Below are 16,378 nucleotides of genomic sequence, written 5' to 3'. Positions count from 1 at the left end.
TCTTCAAAATTTCGTGCAATGGTTTACTATATTTAATGCTGCACAATAACTGGGTCGAACATCGAAACAAAATTAAGTCATTTATGGGGGGAAGGTATCAGTCAAGAAGATGTGTAAAAATCTAATTTTTGGGCCAAATAGTTTTTGTGAAATCGAATGATACGTGTGTCAAAGCAGTGCGAACACCATGTGTCTGCACAGGCGAGCAGTGCAGTGATGACAAAGTCGCGCACAGCGCGAAATGCGGGGACCACATGTCTCCATCAGCGAAAGGGTTAATGAAGAGACAAAGCACTAGAAATTTCAAAAAAATTGCATTCAAACGAATAAAATTCGTGAGGTAAGACACTTCGATATTGTTTTTAAAAAAAGAAAATATTAAACACCGCACAAGGTTTGAACTCTTCACCTTTTGCTTAAGAGTTCAGCACCGTAACGGTTACGCTACCGCAGCTCGTCCTATAACGTAGGTTAATGAGGAGTCTAACAGGTCACGCAAAATACTGACAAACACTGTTGGTATGACTACAAATTACTCACACTTCGTCGAAGTACAATAGGAAATAAACAATTACTGCTGTTCTTTATTGCGAAAAAGCGATCCGTGAGATTGACACAATCACCTTTCCTTGCTATCGCCTGAATTAGGAGTCTTATTGCTTGTTTGGTTTAATTAATTAATAGAATATGAAGCAATTGGTATAAAGAATGCTTTTTCCAAACTTTCTATAAAAGAAAGTCTGCTATCAAGACATTGCTTTTGTTCTATTACTTTATTTATGACTGTACGTTTCTAAAACTGAAGACACTCGTCCGTGCTCTGCTCTGCAGTCGAGATCTGGCAACGTCGTTCTCTGTTCATTGGCTGACTGTGTTTTGTGACGTCAGATGCGCAGAACAAACCTAAACTCGGCCGCCAACATAAATGGCACGCACTTTAGCACACGTGTTTTCAAGTACTTCAGAAGAAAATGTAGGTCTCACATATCTGTTACCTGCAAATTTGCATTTCTTGAAGTTACTTTTATGCGTAGTTATTTTATTTATGTATAAAAAGCAATAGAAGTTAGCTTACTACAAAAATAGCCAATAATCACATTACTTTCAATGAAAATTAGTATCCGAAACAAAGCACTGATTTGTTTATTTGTAATGCCAACTTCTGAGACGTAGCAATAGGCACAAAACAAAGCAATTCACAGCCTTCTAGACTGTGTAGTTTCCAAGATATGACTGCTCAACTGTGGCAGTATATGTGTAGCCACGAAATTTGACAGTCACACATCAACATTCAAAATATTATTTGAAAGTCTCACAATTGTCTGATTTTAATGTATTATATACCGAAATGTTCAGGAAAGTCCAAAATACATTATGGAGTAGAAAACAGAAAATGTCAAATTTCAACGAATTTCACGTACAATGTCCCCTTAAGTTACAGAACTCGACGTGTTGTCCTTGACTGCGAGTATCCTTCAGAGATAAAGTTATTGTCAGGAGCGCCAGAAAGAGAGTTTGATCGCACTGCACAATCTGCGAACTGCTGTAGTATATGGGTAAATGTTTTGATTGAGTGATTGTTAGAGGATATAGGATGACTTAGAATTTCAGTTCGGTGTGATGAATGGCAGCTTGCTCTAAACGCAGAAAACACAAGTCAATGAAGATGAGAAGAAAAAGCAATCATGAAATGTTAAAATCTATCGACTAAATATCTATATGTAATGTTGCAAAGTGATATGGAATGGAATGAGCGTATAACGTTGGTAGGAGGAAAAGTGAATGGTTAGCTTGGTTTTAGTGGTAGAATTTTAGGGAAATGTAGCTTTTCTATGAGGGAGACAATATAGATCAGTAGTGGCCCATTCTTGGGTACTGCCCAAATGTTTGGCATCCCCGCAAAGCCGGTTGAAGAAAGAGATTGAAGCAATTCAGAGATATGCTGTTAGATTTGTTACTGGTAGGTTTGATCAAAACACAGTTATTATGGATATGCTTTGGGAATCTCTGGGGGGAAGATGATGTTCTCATGAAACACTATTGAAAAAATTCATAGAACCGTCATTTGCAGCCAAGTGCAGAGCGATTCTACAACCGCCAGTGTACATTTTGTGCAAGGGCAACAAAGATGAGATGAGAGAAATTAGGGCTCATATGTACAGTGGAGGCATATGGACAGTCATTTTCCTTTCACTCCATTTACAAACGGAATAGGAAAGGAAATGACTAATAGAAGTACCAGGTATCTTCACCATACACCACATGGTTGCATTTGGAGTATGTAGTTATCTATATGTGTAGATCTAGAAGTGTTGATTATTGTGTAAAAAGCAAAATTGTAAACAGTTGTGTACTGAATCATATAATAAATATGTGTGCACCTGATAAAGAAGTTTGCGCACAGGCACTGAAATTAATAAATCCTACTTTTGAAGAAATATTAACAATAGCAAAAAGTTTTTAAATGTCGATACTGCATAGCCCTATTTTGAGGAAAGCCATTGAAGGGCCCCCAGTAATAATCCAATGGCACCATGTTGGTATGACATGCCAACCAGCTGCACCCATGCTTCCACCTCCAGACTATCACCTGCGCTCCTGGAGTCGGATTGATACAACTTCCAATACCTGGCAGACCCATTACCAGGTTCAGTGCCATGGAGCTTTTTTCCCAAGGAAAGAAACATTTTTCCACCTGCAACACCATTGACCTTCAGCATGGATGCCCCCCCTGCGGGTCCGGGGATTAGAATAGGCCCGAGGTATTCCTGCCTGTCGTAAGAGGCGACTAAAAGGAGTCCCTCCCCCTCAAGGGGGTAGTTAGCGCCTGCGTCCAGAGACGGACGGTTCCACGACCTCTATTTGCGGTCATTTTGCTTTTTCACTTCTCGTTTCTTCTTTCCTTTGGTTGGTTCCTTTCTTTGCTCTTCTCCACCTCACTGTCTTCCTTACACCTTCCCCTGCAAAATCTCCTTGCCCTCTCATTGCCTTCTTCTCCTTGCCTTCTTCTCCTTGCCTTCTCATTGCCTTCTTCTCCTTGCCTTCTCATTGCCTTCTTCTCCTCGGCGTTTGAGACAGTCTGTCCTCTCGCTTTCTCCCTCCCTCTCTCTCTCTCCCTCCCTCTCTCTCTCTCTCCTTTTTCCTCTTCTTCCTTCCTCCCTGTGCACGCCTGAAGGCCGACCCACGCGTTCGCATGCGTAGCCGGTGACGGGGTAACGCGTAATTCCCCGCCCTGGGTAGACATGTAAGGCACGCGCGTACCCCCTGGTAAAGGCCAGGCCCGGGGGGGGGGGGGGGGGGGGTGATTGCCTGATACCCCCTGTGGTAGGTATCCCAGCTCATGGAGGGGTTATGTTGCTGGTCCGGGATGATATTTACTACGATCCCATCACATTGCACACCGGCCTGCAGGCAGTTGCCATCCGCATTACTCTCCCCACTTTTACATTTTCCATTTGTACCATTTACACTCCATCGTCGTCTGCCGTTACCAGGGCAGACATGATGCAACTTATTGCTCAGCTACCTGCACCATTTTTGTTAACTGGAGACTTCAATGCCCACCATCCCCTTTGGGGCTCTCCAGCATCCTGCCCGAGGGGCTCCCTGTTAGCAGACCTTTTCAACCAGCTCAATCTTGTCTGTCTCAATACTGGCGCCCCTACTTTTCTTTCGGACACATGTCACACCTATTCCCATTTAGACCTCTCTGTATGTACTCCCCAATTTGCACGCCGGTTCGAGTGGTAGGCACTTTCTGATACATATTCGAGCGACCACTTCCCGTGTGTTATCCATCTCCTGCAGCATACCCCCTCTCCGTGCTCATCTAGTTGGAACATCTCCAAAGCAGACTGGGGGCTCTTCTCTTCCAGGGCGACCTTTCAGGATCACACATTCACAAGCTGCGATAGTCAGGTCGCACACCTCACGGAAGTCATTCTCACTGCTGCTGAATATTCCATCCCTCACCCTACTTCTTCTCCACGTCACGTACCGGTCCCCTGGTGGACCGCAGCATGTAGAGACGCTTTACGTGCTCGTCGATGTGCTTTACGCACCTTTAAACGCCACCCTACAGTGGCGAATTGTATCAATTATAAGCGATTACGTGCACAGTGTCGTCGTATTATTAAAGAAAGCAAGAAAGCCAGCTGGGCTGCTTTCACAAGCACCTTCAACAGTTTTACTCCTTCTTCTGTTGTCTGGGGTAGCCTGCGCCAGCTATCTGGCACTAAGGTCCACTCACCAGTTTCTGGCTTGACGGTCGCGAATGACATCCTTGTGGCCCCTGAGGCTGTTTCCAATGCCTTCGGCCGCTTTTTCACAGAGGTTTCGAGCTCTGCTCATTACCACCCTGCCTTCCTCCCCCGCAAACAGGCAGAGGAGGCTAGGCCACCTAACTTCCACTCCTCGAATCGTGAAAGTTATAATGCCCCATTCACCATGCGGGAACTCGAAAACGCACTTGGCCGATCACGGTCCTCCGCTCCAGGGCCTGATTCTATTCATATTCAGATGCTGAAGAACCTTTCTCCTGCGGGTAAAGGTTTTCTTCTTCGTACTTACAATCGCATCTGGATTGAGGGACATGTTTCCGCATGCTGGCGCGAGTCTATTGTTGTCCCGATTCCTAAGCCAGGGAAGGACAAGCACTTGCCTTCCAGTTATCGACCCATCTCGCTTACCAGCTGTGTCTGTAAAGTGATGGAGCGAATGGTTAACTCTCGATTGGTGTGGCTGCTCGAGTCTCGACGCCTACTTACCAATGTACAATGTGGATTTCGTAGGCACCGCTCTGCTGTTGACCATCTGGTTACCTTGTCGACCTTCATTATGAATAACTTCTTGCGGAAGCGCCCGACCGCGGCTGTGTTCTTTGATTTGGAGAAGGCTTACGACACCTGTTGGAGGGCGGGCATTCTCCGCACCATGCATACATGGGGCCTTCGCGGTCGCCTCCCTCTTTTTATTCGTTCCTTTTTAATGGATCGACAGTTCAGGGTACGTGTGGGTTCTGTCCTGTCAGACACCTTTCGCCAGGAGAATGGGGTGTCACAGGGCTCAGTTTTGAGCGTCGCTCTCTTCGCCATAGCTATCAATCCAATAATGGATTGCCTCCCAGCTGATGTATCAGGCTCCCTTTTCGTGGACGATTTTACCATCTATTGCAGCGCGCAGCGTAAGTGTCTCCTGGAGCGCTGTCTTCAGCGTTCTCTTGACCGTCTTTACTCCTGGAGTGTCGCCAATGGCTTCCATTTTTCTGCCGAGAAGACGGTCTGTATTAACTTCTGGTGCTACAAAGAGTTTCTCCCGCCGTCCCTACGACTCGGTCCCGTTGCTCTCCCATTCGTGGAGACAACAAAATTTTTAGGTCTTACATTTGACAGGAAACTTAGTTGGTCTCCACATGTGTCATATTTGGCTGCCCGTTGTACCCGTTCTCTAAATGTCCTCCGTGTTCTCAGTGGTGTGTCGTGGGGAGCGGATCGAACCGTCCTACTTCGCCTATATCGGTCGATCGTTCGCTCCAAGCTGGATTATGGGAGCTTCGTATACTCCTCTGCACGGCCATCCATCTTACGCCGCCTCAACTCCATACAACATCGGGGTTTACGACTTGCGATCGGAGCGTTTTATACTAGTCCCGTAGAGAGTCTTCATGCTGACGCTGGCGAATTGCCACTCACCTACCGGCGCGATATACTGCTTTGTCGGTATGCCTGTCGGCTACTGGCAATGCCCGACCACCCGTCTTATCGTTCCTTTTTTGATGACTCTCTCGACAGTCAATACGGGTTGTATGTCTCTGCCCTGCTACCCCCTGGAGTTCGCTTTCGTCGCCTCCTTCAACACCTTAATTTTTCACTCCCTGCAACCTTTCGAGTGGGCGAGAGCCACACGCCACATTGGCTCCAGGCTCAGGTTCGCGTCCACCTTGACCTCTGCTCGCTCCCGAAGGAGGTTACCCCCAGTTCGGTCTACCACTCCCGTTTTGTTGAACTTCGTTCGAAGTTCATTAATATGACCTTCATTTATACAGATGGCTCTAAGACCAACGACGGGGTCGGGTGTTCTTTTATTGTCGGGGCACAAAGTTTCAAATACCGGCTCCATGGCCATTGTTCGGTCTTCACAGCTGAGGTCTTTGCCCTCTACCAGGCTGTTCTTTACATCTGCCGCCACCGACATTCTGGATATATCATCTGCTCCGATTCCCTGAGCGCTATCCAGAGCCTCAGTGATCCGTACCCGGTTCACCCTTTCGTGCACCGGATCCAACGCTCTCTTCAGCAGCTGGTGGACGTCGGTTCTCCGGTTAGCTTTATGTGGGTTCCTGGTCATGTCGGTATCCCTGGGAATGAAGCTGCAGATGCCGCAGCCAAGGCTGCGGTCCTCCAGCCTCGGACAGCTTCTTGTTGTGTCCCTTCATCAGATTGTAGCAGGGTAATTTGTTGGCGCATTTTATCGCTGTGGCATGCCGATTGGGCTGCACTTACAGACAACAAGCTTCGGGCCTTGAAACCTCTTCCCGTGGCTTGGACGTCCTCCTCACGCCCTTCTCGGCGGGAGGAGGTAGTTTTGGCCCGGTTACGAATTGGACACTGCCGGTTCAGCCATCGCCATCTGCTGACGGCTGCGCCAGCATCGTTCTGCCCATGTGGGCAATTGCTGACGGTCCGCCACATTTTAACGTCCTGTCCGGATTTTAACACCCTGTGTCTTGATCTTGGCCTGCCCTGTACTGTAGAAGCCATTTTAGCGGATGACCCACGAGCAGCTGCTCGCGTTCTTCATTTTATCAATTTGACAACCCTCTCAAAGGATATTTGATTATGCTGTTTTCTTTTTTAATCCTATGCCTGTCAGTCTGTCTTTTATCGTGTTTTCCATTTCGTTGCTGTTTTAAACTTGTGACTCGCGGTGCATTCCTAACGTAGTCTGGGCGCTAATGACCGTTGAAGTTGTGCGCCCTAAAACCACAAAAAAAAAAAAAAAAAAAAAAAAGCATGGATGCAGAGATTGGAACACCAGATGCAGCCAACTCTAGCATCAGCACTATGTCCCCACTGCAAGTGGAGGACACAGCAACACTAGACATTGAGACTGACAGTTAACCTTTTGCTGGTTTGCCAGCCCATGCCTCTCCCTTACTGGTATGGTGATCACGATACCAACGTGGAAACTTCCAGCCTTACATGCCAATTAAAGAGGGAGGTAATTCGATACCTGTTATTCAGTAGCAATGTTGGTTCTTTGTGATGTCTACTATCAATGTCTCCTATGGCAGGCAGCAGGAGGAACCAGCCATGGATAACCTGGCTGCCTGGCTGATGCAAGACACTTTGAATTATGCTGTGCTAAAGTTCCTATCCCACTTACACCATACTTTCATGACCTGATTGTTTACTGGGTTTCTACAGGACTATGTTTTCGGGTTGTGTTCTACTGATTATTGGCAGTTTGCTTGAAAGATGTAATAGCTAACACAATCAAATGGAATTCAACAACAAGAAGAACAATTGCAGTAACAGTAATAACAAGAAGTAATTGTAGTGTGTGTGTGTGTGTGTGTGTGTGTGTGTGTGTGTGTGTGCATGAAGACAGTTGCACAATGTAAATGTCCACAGGAGGTAATAATATCAACAGACTAGTTAGTCTTTTAGTACTCACACTAACTTTGCCAAAAAAAAAACTTGACCCATGATCTTCATGGTATTATCCTTTCTTTATCCAGTTCTGGAACCAGTTTTTATTCTCAAATATTGATGTTTACCCATTTGTAATAGTTAAATCACGGTTCAAAGCCTCAATTTATTGAATCATTGTTCAGATGATTAAAAAGTATTTTTCTCTCAGTGGATAAAAGTAAATAAAATACATATTTACACATAAACAGATGAGTGATAGGTTTGTGGCTTTTAGTATGCTAAAGTAAAGAAGAAAATTATGACCTGCTGCAGTAAACAGGAAAGATTTTTTCCAATAATTGGTACAAAACAGCAGATCTGGAATTTTTATGCTGTAGAAGCTAGATGAATGAAAGATTGAGAGAGAGGGAGGGGGGGGGGAGGGGGGGGGCTGAGCTCTGGTGGGGAAGTAAATCCGCCACACTCTCCCCAGTGGAACAAATTGGTAATTCACTTTAAGTGATTTACGAAAATCTTAAAAAACCCGAAACTGAATGACCTGGTTGGAATTTGAACCTGACTCCTCTCAAATGCAAGGTCAGCACAATCTTATTTGGTATGTAGACAGAAAGGAGAGGAGGTTCATACAAGCAGAGAAGTGTTATTTATTATTTTCATTTTCTGTAGCAGTCACATTTGTAATGCTGGACTGACAGTTAAATTTGTCATTATTTGTCACTGAGTGAGATCACTTTATCAAGAGACCATAGATATCAATTATTTTATGTTGTGACTGATCACTAAACTGTCAAGTTAGTCAGAACTGTTCTTACAAAATGATGATGAAGGTTCAAAAGATTTGTTATTTTACCAAGCATCTTCAGAGTAATTTAACATGCGTAGATTACTTAATGAGCTTATATGTCTGATTCAAATTAACATTGCTCTGCATGTACTGATAATTAAAGAAGTATGAAATATATCAAAAGAAAAGAAAAGGAAAGGAACTTGAAAATAGTTTTTCCACAGTTCATGTGTTAATAAATGTAGTGCTCTCTTCTTTTAGATTTTATGTGCTGTTCAATACCAGTGAAGCTGCTTATAAAATGACTTTTTCTTGTTGATATAACAGTGAATAAGTTGTTTTTCTTTGCAGGACAAATTTTTTTATGAAGGAAAACAAATATTTCTCACAGCTAAGCTTTTGGCTCCCATTTGGTTATGTGTTTACACTGGGTTTGTTTTTCACAGAAGACAGCCAATATACTAAAGTTCTTCATCGGGATCAGACAGATGAATGGAAAGGTATTATTGTTGTTGCTATTATTACTAAAATATTGTTGTTGTCATCTTCTTTTTCTCTATTAAGAATATCAAATGATACTTGTTTAAAATCCAATGTTTCTTTAACATTTTATTGTTGTAATTGACAGTGCCTGGAGAGCCAATATTTTGTTATGTGTTGGGGTCTGTACTACAGTCCCAATATGTGATGTTTCATATAATTTAGTAGAAATTACTTTCTCAAGACATTTACCACCATAGTGTAGACTATGGTTTAATTTTGAAATTAAATTCATTCTTCATGTTTAGGTCAGTCTCACAACTACATGTTTTACCTGCTCATACTTTTCAGTACTTAGCTAAATGATTTTAAACAGAACTAAAGCCTCACTCAAAGAGTCCTCTTTGATAATGACTTCTGCTTGCTTGCTTTTTTTTTGAAGGAGCAATCGCCTACCTCTCTACAGCATAAACTGTTTTTCGGTATGCTTGGAGTGTAACTCCACACTGAAAGCATTGGAGAAAAATAAGAAACAACTTCATCAGTTACAAAACTTGTCAGATAGGATGAATAGAACAATTAGAACAAGTTTCAAACACAACAACAGAATAAAACATTGATTTTGTAAATACTGTGCTAAGAGGAGAGAGATGATAATATCAACTCAGGAAATTTCCATGGTCGAAAAATTTGGAAGTGTGTATTTGCAATAAAAAAAGTTATTAGTTGTGGTTGAATTGCAGCTGCTGATCTGATTCAGGTAGAATTGGATCCAATTTAATGGGCCGATGCACCTCATCCATCTGTTTTTGTGCAATACACAGTGGATAAAAATGATGAAATCACTTAATACAATCAGGTTATAGCATTATTATTAGTACTCATTTGTGTGAGATTTCTTCTTTTAACACTCACGTCTGTCAGAGAAATAATGGGAGACAAATTTCTTGGTATAAAGAAAATTATTTCTTTGTAAAAGTAGTTCTTAAAATATTTTTTGAGGTAGTTGATTGCTTGTCATTGTAAGAATGCAGCTCTTGAAAATAAAAAATCCTTATACAGAATGTCCGAGGAGGAATGGCCATTATTCAGGGATATGGTAGGAACGATCATTCGAAGCAAGAAGAGTCAAGTAAACATGGGCACTAAAATGCATACCTTAAGGGGTGTCGGTACTTGCTCAGTATAAGAGATGTGTTCACAGTAGCAAAGATGAATAAGTGGTCATAGCTTTTAAGTTATGCATTTTAGAGCCCTTGTTTACTTGACTTTTATTACTTAGTATTATAGTTCCACCATATTCCTGAAAATTGACCTAGGGCACTCTGTATAAATCCATGATTGAGTTGTTCTAAAATCCCTAATTTTGGCAGGTTTTTATTTCGGAGGCATGTTTATTTAAAAGTGAGTAGAAGGTATAATGAATCGTGTAACAAATAGGCTTATTAAAACAAGAAAAAAATGACACTGTTGAAATCTTGTTGTAAGAAACACAGTTTGATGTGTGTTTCAAAGCTGAAGAACTGAATTTTTGAAAGGAATAAGAATACAAATTGAGAAATCATTAAATTTACATTTGATATATGATAAGTATTATTTTGTATTACAAGTAAACTCATATTGATTAGGGGATAATGTTCACCGCATTGCGACTTTGGATAAACCACGTGTCCCCTGGGTCATGCTAAGTGGCAAGCATGTCATGGAGCTCAGATTTAGTTAGCTGGGTATGGACTTGGGGAATCCTGGTTTTCCAAGCTGAGGTTTGCTCAGTGCCACCAGTTCTCTGTAAACATTCATGCCATCACCAGTAAGGTCATCTTTTGTTCAGGCATGGAGATCAGTTCTGTATGAGGAGTCTGAATTCCTCAAAATGGGTTCTATATCTTTTCATATTCCATTGAACTATGGAAGCCATTTTAGTGCCGACATTTTAATTTTCCCATCTATCTTTGTGCTGGTACGGTGAAGCACTGGTAGAATGAGAGTAAGTGGAGGGGCTGTCTGGGTCTGGTGTTGAGGCATCTAACTCCACGATGTCCTCCTCATTATTCAGATGTGCCGATGTGACGTCTTATGTCACCCAGGACAGCTTTTGACCCAAGTGTCGTGATCTGTTCCCTGCCTCGCTTACCACAGAGATTGATGGGGAAAGGAAAAATTGAGAGAGTGCTTGGTTTGCTCCATCTTTACTCTGTTAGTGGTGGAACATAACATGTCATAGGGAATGGGGATCTGAGCATAATTGCCTGTATTGCAGGGATGCTGAAACCCACTTTTCTAAAAGGGATCCTCTGTGTCAAGGTACGCTGCACACTGATTAGACATATGATTGTTAGGTCAGAACTGTTGTTAGCAGGCAACCTCTGGGGAACCTGCCACACGTGAGTTGTTTAATGCTTACTGAGGCATGTGGGACTGGGGCTCTGTCTGCATATCTTTAGCTGCTCATGGGTACACCATAGCAAACCTGTAGCGGACAGGAAAGTGGAGCCATGCCAACTCGAATGCTGTTGCCAACTGTGCTAGGATCCTCTGTTGAGGATCCATGGTACGAACAGCTCAGTCAAGGAGGTCCCACAGATTCTCAGTTGTGTGTAAATCTGGGGAGTTTGTTGGCCAGGGGAGCATGGTAAACTGACACTGGTGTTCTTCGAGCCACTCACGTACACTGTGAGCTGTGTTGACATTTTGCATTGTCCTACTGATAGATGTAATCGGGCAACAAAAAAACAAACTGTATATTTGAGTGCAACAATTATTGGGATATTGGGATAGACAGAATGATGAGATCACCCAAGGAATGCCACAAAAATGTTCCCCAGACCATAACACTCCCTCCTCTCACGTGGCCCCTTCTGATGATTGTTGCTGGGTATTTGCTTTCAGAAGTTTCACACCATACATGCCAATGGCCATCTGTCTGACTGAACACACAACCTGATTCATCTGAAAATGCCACCTGTCACCATTCAGTGCACAACCAGTTGCAGCATTGGTGTGGAAATTCCAGCCTTCATCGCCGATGAAAAACAGCCATTACAGGTGCATGAACCAGGCACCTGCTATGGAGGCCCATTTGCAGCAACATTCACTGAACAATTTATTGGGATGTGGACTGCCATTCGCTCAGTAGATGCATGTCTGTTCTCCTGTACACATTTCCACAGCTGTTGTTCACCCCTGCCCTCTATGGCTCGTGGTGCACAATATTTGCCTTGGTGCTGGTTTCTGATATAGCACCATATTGCCATGGTGGCACAGAAATGCTTCCACCTGTGGCCTGGAACCCATTGACGATGCCCTTTTCAACATGAGATAAATCATTTCATTTCTGCATTATGACAATGACTGCACTGTTTTCCATGTCCCCTGGCATATGAGGCGTTTCCAGGGTGAAAGGTGGGATGGGACTGGTCATTAAAGACACATTCCTCTCACCCCCCTTGCCATTAAGCACAATGCTATAAGCAGTAGGCTATCATGATCAATACCCTTGTTAATGTAATGGTCTGCTCTGTGTACCTGCTGCTGACTCAAACAGCTTATTGCTGAACCTTCCTTTCTCCTCTTAGCAATTCTTAATGCATACAACTCGCTGTGGGAATCAAACATCACTTGCACCAGCGATTGAGTGATTGAGGATCTTAACGCAAACAAAAAGCATTATACTGACAAAAATGGGTCAAGCTACGTATTTCAGAACTGCTACATGTTCATCTACAACCATAGACTTCTCCTCCTTCTGCTCACCTGTCCTTGCAGATGCTACTCTGTGGAAGGTGGATGATGATCTTCATGGATGTGACCACTGTCCCATCTGGACCACTATCTCATCTGAATCCATCTACCAGGTGGAGCTGGTACTGAAGGGAAACCCCCCCCCCCCCCCCCCCCAAGTTGCCTGTTCAGGAAACTGACTGGATAGTTTACAGCTTGTTAGCTGTTTTCAAGCATTGTGAACATGTCCAGAACTGTGTGTATCACATTAAAGCCATGATTTACAGAGCTGTTGGTGCATCCATCCCCAAGACGTCAGGAGCAACAAGGAGATAGTCTGTCCCTTGGTAGAAGGATGAGTGTTACTCTGCAATCAAGGGCAGGAGGGTAGCTCTGTGATGGTTCAATTGGTGCCCTGAAGTTGCGAATGTTGCAGCCTTTCAAATAACGAGACCAAAGGCAAGGAGAATAATTAGAGAGAGTAAGAAGAGGTCTTCACAAGAGTTCCTGAACTCCATCATTTGATCGACATCTGCAAATTGAGTATGGGAAGCCATTAGGATGATTTCCAGATGACCCTCAGGACTGCCTGTAGCAGCTGTGCAAGAACAGGGATACTACCTACCATCACCAGGAAATCACTTGGGCAATGGGTGAATCATATAAGAACATTAAAACTGATTCTAGCCAGGATCTAGCTTTCTGACTTTATCAGATGGTACACGAGAGGACTGTCTGGGATTTCCTTTCCACCAACATGGATTAATTCAGCTAGCCTTAATCTCTTTGGGAGTTGGATCCTTCATTGTCAGTAGCTCATGTCACAACCTGATAATGTAAAACATGTTGAAACAGTTGGACCTGCATGTGGAGGAGGTCCTCCTTCAGCTCTTTAATGAAATTTGTGTGTCAGAAGTTTTCCCAACTCACGGAAAGAAAGTATTTTAAATAGAGTTTTAAAACCAAGGAAAGATTGTACTCACCTTGATGGTTATCTTAGCAATGTAGGAAATACACTTGAACGTATGGTCAACAGTTGCAGCTCTTAAAATCAGGACACTATTTAGTCGCTCCCAGAGCTGTTTCTCCCCACTTTCATACAGTCCTTCCTATCAAAGTAATTTAGGTACAAGATCAGGAATGTACTGCTGGTGACCCTGAAGGGGGAGTGCTTAAATTGTAACGGTGTTTACCATTGTGATAAACAATGTTACATCCACAGTAAGCAGTTCTGTACAATGTTCCTTGTTTATGGACAACTTCTCCATTTTCTGTGCAACCTCCAACCTTCCAACAGCTACTTGACAATTGCTTTTGACGATTAGGTAGTTGAAGAAATGGGGAAACACCATAAGCTTTAAATTCTATTTAGAGAAAACTGGTAGTGTTGATTTTAATCATTCCTGCTCAGTTTTTAATTTACATGTTTTAAAACTGGGATATACCATCCTCACTTATAAGAAAAGGGTGAATTTTCGTAACCTCACTTATTATGAAAGGCTGATGTGGCTTCCACACCTTAAAGCAGCCATCCTCAAAGTGAGGGGCGAGGAGGGGGGGGGGGGGGGCACAGAGGTTAATAGAAGAGGATGCTGACTTTAATTGAAATACACTCCTGGAAATGGAAAAAAGAACACATTGACACCGGTGTGTCAGACCCACCATACTTGCTCCGGACACTGCGAGAGGGCTGTACAAGCAATGATCACACGCACGGCACAGCGGACACACCAGGAACCGCGGTGTTGGCCGTCGAATGGCGCTAGCTGCGCAGCATTTGTGCACCGCCGCCGTCAGTGTCAGCCAGTTTGCCGTGGCATACGGAGCTCCATCGCAGTCTTTAACACTGGTAGCATGCCGCGACAGCATGGACGTGAACCGTATGTGCAGTTGACGGACTTTGAGCGAGGGCGTATAGTGGGCATGCGGGAGGCCGGGTGGACGTACCGCCGAATTGCTCAACACGTGGGGCGTGAGGTCTCCACAGTACATCGATGTTGTCGCCAGTGGTCGGCGGAAGGTGCACGTGCCCGTCAACCTGGGACCGGACCGCAGCGACGCACGGATGCACGCCAAGACCGTAGGATCCTACGCAGTGCCGTAGGGGACCGCACCGCCACTTCCCAGCAAATTAGGGACACTGTTGCTCCTGGGGTATCGGCGTAGACCATTTGCAACCGTCTCCATGAAGCTGGGCTACGGTCCCGCACACCGTTAGGCCGTCTTCCGCTCACGCCCCAACATCGTGCAGCCCGCCTCCAGTGGTGTCGCGACAGGCGTGAATGGAGGGATGAATGGAGACGTGTCGTCTTCAGCGATGAGAGTCGCTTCTGCCTTGGTGCCAATGATGGTCGTATGCGTGTTTGGCGCCGTGCAGGTGAGCGCCACAATCAGGACTGCATACGACCGAGGCACACAGGGCCAACACCCGGCATCATGGTGTGGGGAGCGATCTCCTACACTGGCCGTACACCACTGGTGATCGTCGAGGGGACACTGAATAGTGCACGGTACATCCAAACTGTCATCGAACCCATCGTTCTACCATTCCTAGACCGGCAAGGGAACTTGCTGTTCCAACAGGACAATGCACGTCCGCATGTATCCCGTGCCACCCAACGTGCTCTAGAAGGTGTACGTCAACTACCCTGGCCAGCAAGATCTCCGGATCTGTCCCCCATTGAGCATGTTTGGGACTGGATGAAGCGTCGTCTCACGTGGTCTGCACGTCCAGCACGAACGCTGGTCCAACTGAGGTGCCAGGTGGAAATGGCATGGCAAGCCGTTCCACAGGACTACATCCAGCATCTCTACGATCGTCTCCATGGGAGAATAGCAGCCTGCATTGCTGCGAAAGGTGGATATACACTGTACTAGTGCCGACATTGTGCATGCTCTGTTGCCTGTGTCTATGTGCCTGTGGTTCTGTCAGTGTGATCATGTGATGTATCTGACCCCAGGAATGTGTCAATAAAGTTTCCCCTTCCTGGGACAATGAATTCACGGTGTTCTTATTTCAATTTCCAGGAGTGTATAAATATTTCATGTTATGTAAGAAAAAAATTTCCTATGAACAAATATTGCTAGTGTCAGATACTCATTTCCATGGATCCATTGTCAGTTTGCTGTCTTATTTCACAAGAATTGACCTATCGGAGGAATTCTGAGAAAATTCATGAGTGATATTTCATCACATTGCCGCTGAAGCACTAAGAACGTCCCTAGAGGTATTTTATTTATATCACAAAATCCAAATCACCATCATTACTGCTGCGAAATTAGTTCTTCCCATCAAATGTGTGAAATCATTGATACCACTCTCATAAGATCCTGTGGCTCGTCCCATTGTTGGAGTAGCCGCTGAAATGAAAAATCAGTTGTTACCACATCTTCGTGAGTCCAAAGTTCGCCCTGCAACTTGATGACAGTACTGTTATTGGAAATCTTTCTGTTTTCTTCTTTTTGTACACTACTGTCATGAAAATGAAATGCATAAGGACTTCCCCTTTTGTATAGCTCTGAAAGGGAAGACTATATACAGAGGTATTTTCTTTTCTGTGAATTGCTCTTTTGTTGACTACAGTCTGTCATGAGCGAGTTGTGGCGGTGTATGTACCGATGGGCTGGTAGCATTTACTCAAACTAAAAACGCGTTCATGACAAGAGTGTGTGCTGTTAATCCTCCTGTACAAGTCACACATTGTGTTATACACAGGGAGGCACTTGCTTCTAAAGTAGTACA

General features: G+C 44.2%; 1 protein-coding gene across 2 annotated transcripts in view; it reads left to right on the top strand.

The window, feature by feature from the left end:
• Positions 1-16,378, top strand: part of LOC126251918 (N-acetylneuraminate 9-O-acetyltransferase) — a 270,156-nt gene that overhangs the window by 171,001 nt on the left and 82,777 nt on the right. For both annotated transcript variants that reach the window (XR_007545805.1, XM_049952650.1), the window contains exon 9: positions 8,788-8,936. Coding sequence is in view for 1 of the 2 variants with exons in the window: in XM_049952650.1 (XP_049808607.1) it covers positions 8,788-8,936 (149 nt within the window). In the remaining variant the exon portion in view is untranslated. The remainder of the gene's footprint in view (positions 1-8,787; positions 8,937-16,378) is intronic.

Source organism: Schistocerca nitens, chromosome 4, assembly GCF_023898315.1.
Source record: "Schistocerca nitens isolate TAMUIC-IGC-003100 chromosome 4, iqSchNite1.1, whole genome shotgun sequence".
Taxonomy (NCBI): Eukaryota; Metazoa; Arthropoda; class Insecta; order Orthoptera; family Acrididae; genus Schistocerca; species Schistocerca nitens.
The sequence above is the reverse complement of the archived record's forward strand: the minus strand, read 5'-3'. Positions and strand labels throughout refer to the sequence as shown.